We start from the raw sequence: 460 nt of genomic DNA, 5'->3' as shown, positions 1-460 counted from the left end.
GCCGGGACATTGGCCACCCCCAGGAGCCCTCTGCCAGCCCAGGGCCTCACGCTCAACTCCCCGTGGGGCCACCCATCACCCCCTTTTGGCGATGACAGGACTGGCCCCGGCACCCTGTGATGGGGGTCACCACGGGGGACATGGACGGCCGGGGGCAAGGCCGCGACCGCGGCGTTGGGGCTGCATACCGTTTTCCGCTGCTCGCTTGAGGTTCTCTATCATGGTGTCGTAGTGAATCCGGCACAGCACCTTCTCCTCCACCAAGCCGAACTCCTCGCCGGTGGAGAGCTGCCGCTTGCAGGAGAAGCAGGCGAAGCAGGCGAGGTGGTAGGCGTTGCCCCGCGCTCGCCGCACCCAGTCGCTGGCGTAGATCTGCCTGCCGCAGCGGGCGCACTTTGTACCAAACCGGCTGCGGGAGGAGAAGAGGCAGGGGGAGGGCAGGCAGCACAAAGCCAGGGGC

The 460-nt window shown here is 67.8% G+C and overlaps 1 protein-coding gene across 1 annotated transcript in view; it reads right to left on the bottom strand.

Moving 5' to 3' along the window:
* Positions 1–263, bottom strand: part of LHX6 (LIM homeobox 6) — an 11,713-nt gene extending 11,450 nt beyond the window's left edge. The window contains 1 exon segment of the mRNA XM_009322026.1: positions 189–263. Within this exon segment, the coding sequence (XP_009320301.1) occupies positions 189–222 (34 nt within the window). The 5' untranslated portion in view covers positions 223–263.
* Between the last annotated feature and the right edge of the window lie 197 nt (positions 264–460).

This window comes from Pygoscelis adeliae, unplaced genomic scaffold, assembly GCF_000699105.1.
Source record: "Pygoscelis adeliae isolate BGI_AS28 unplaced genomic scaffold, ASM69910v1 Scaffold114, whole genome shotgun sequence".
NCBI lineage: Eukaryota > Metazoa > Chordata > Aves > Sphenisciformes > Spheniscidae > Pygoscelis > Pygoscelis adeliae.
Note: the sequence above shows the minus strand (reverse complement) of the source record. Positions and strands in the feature narration are given on the sequence as shown.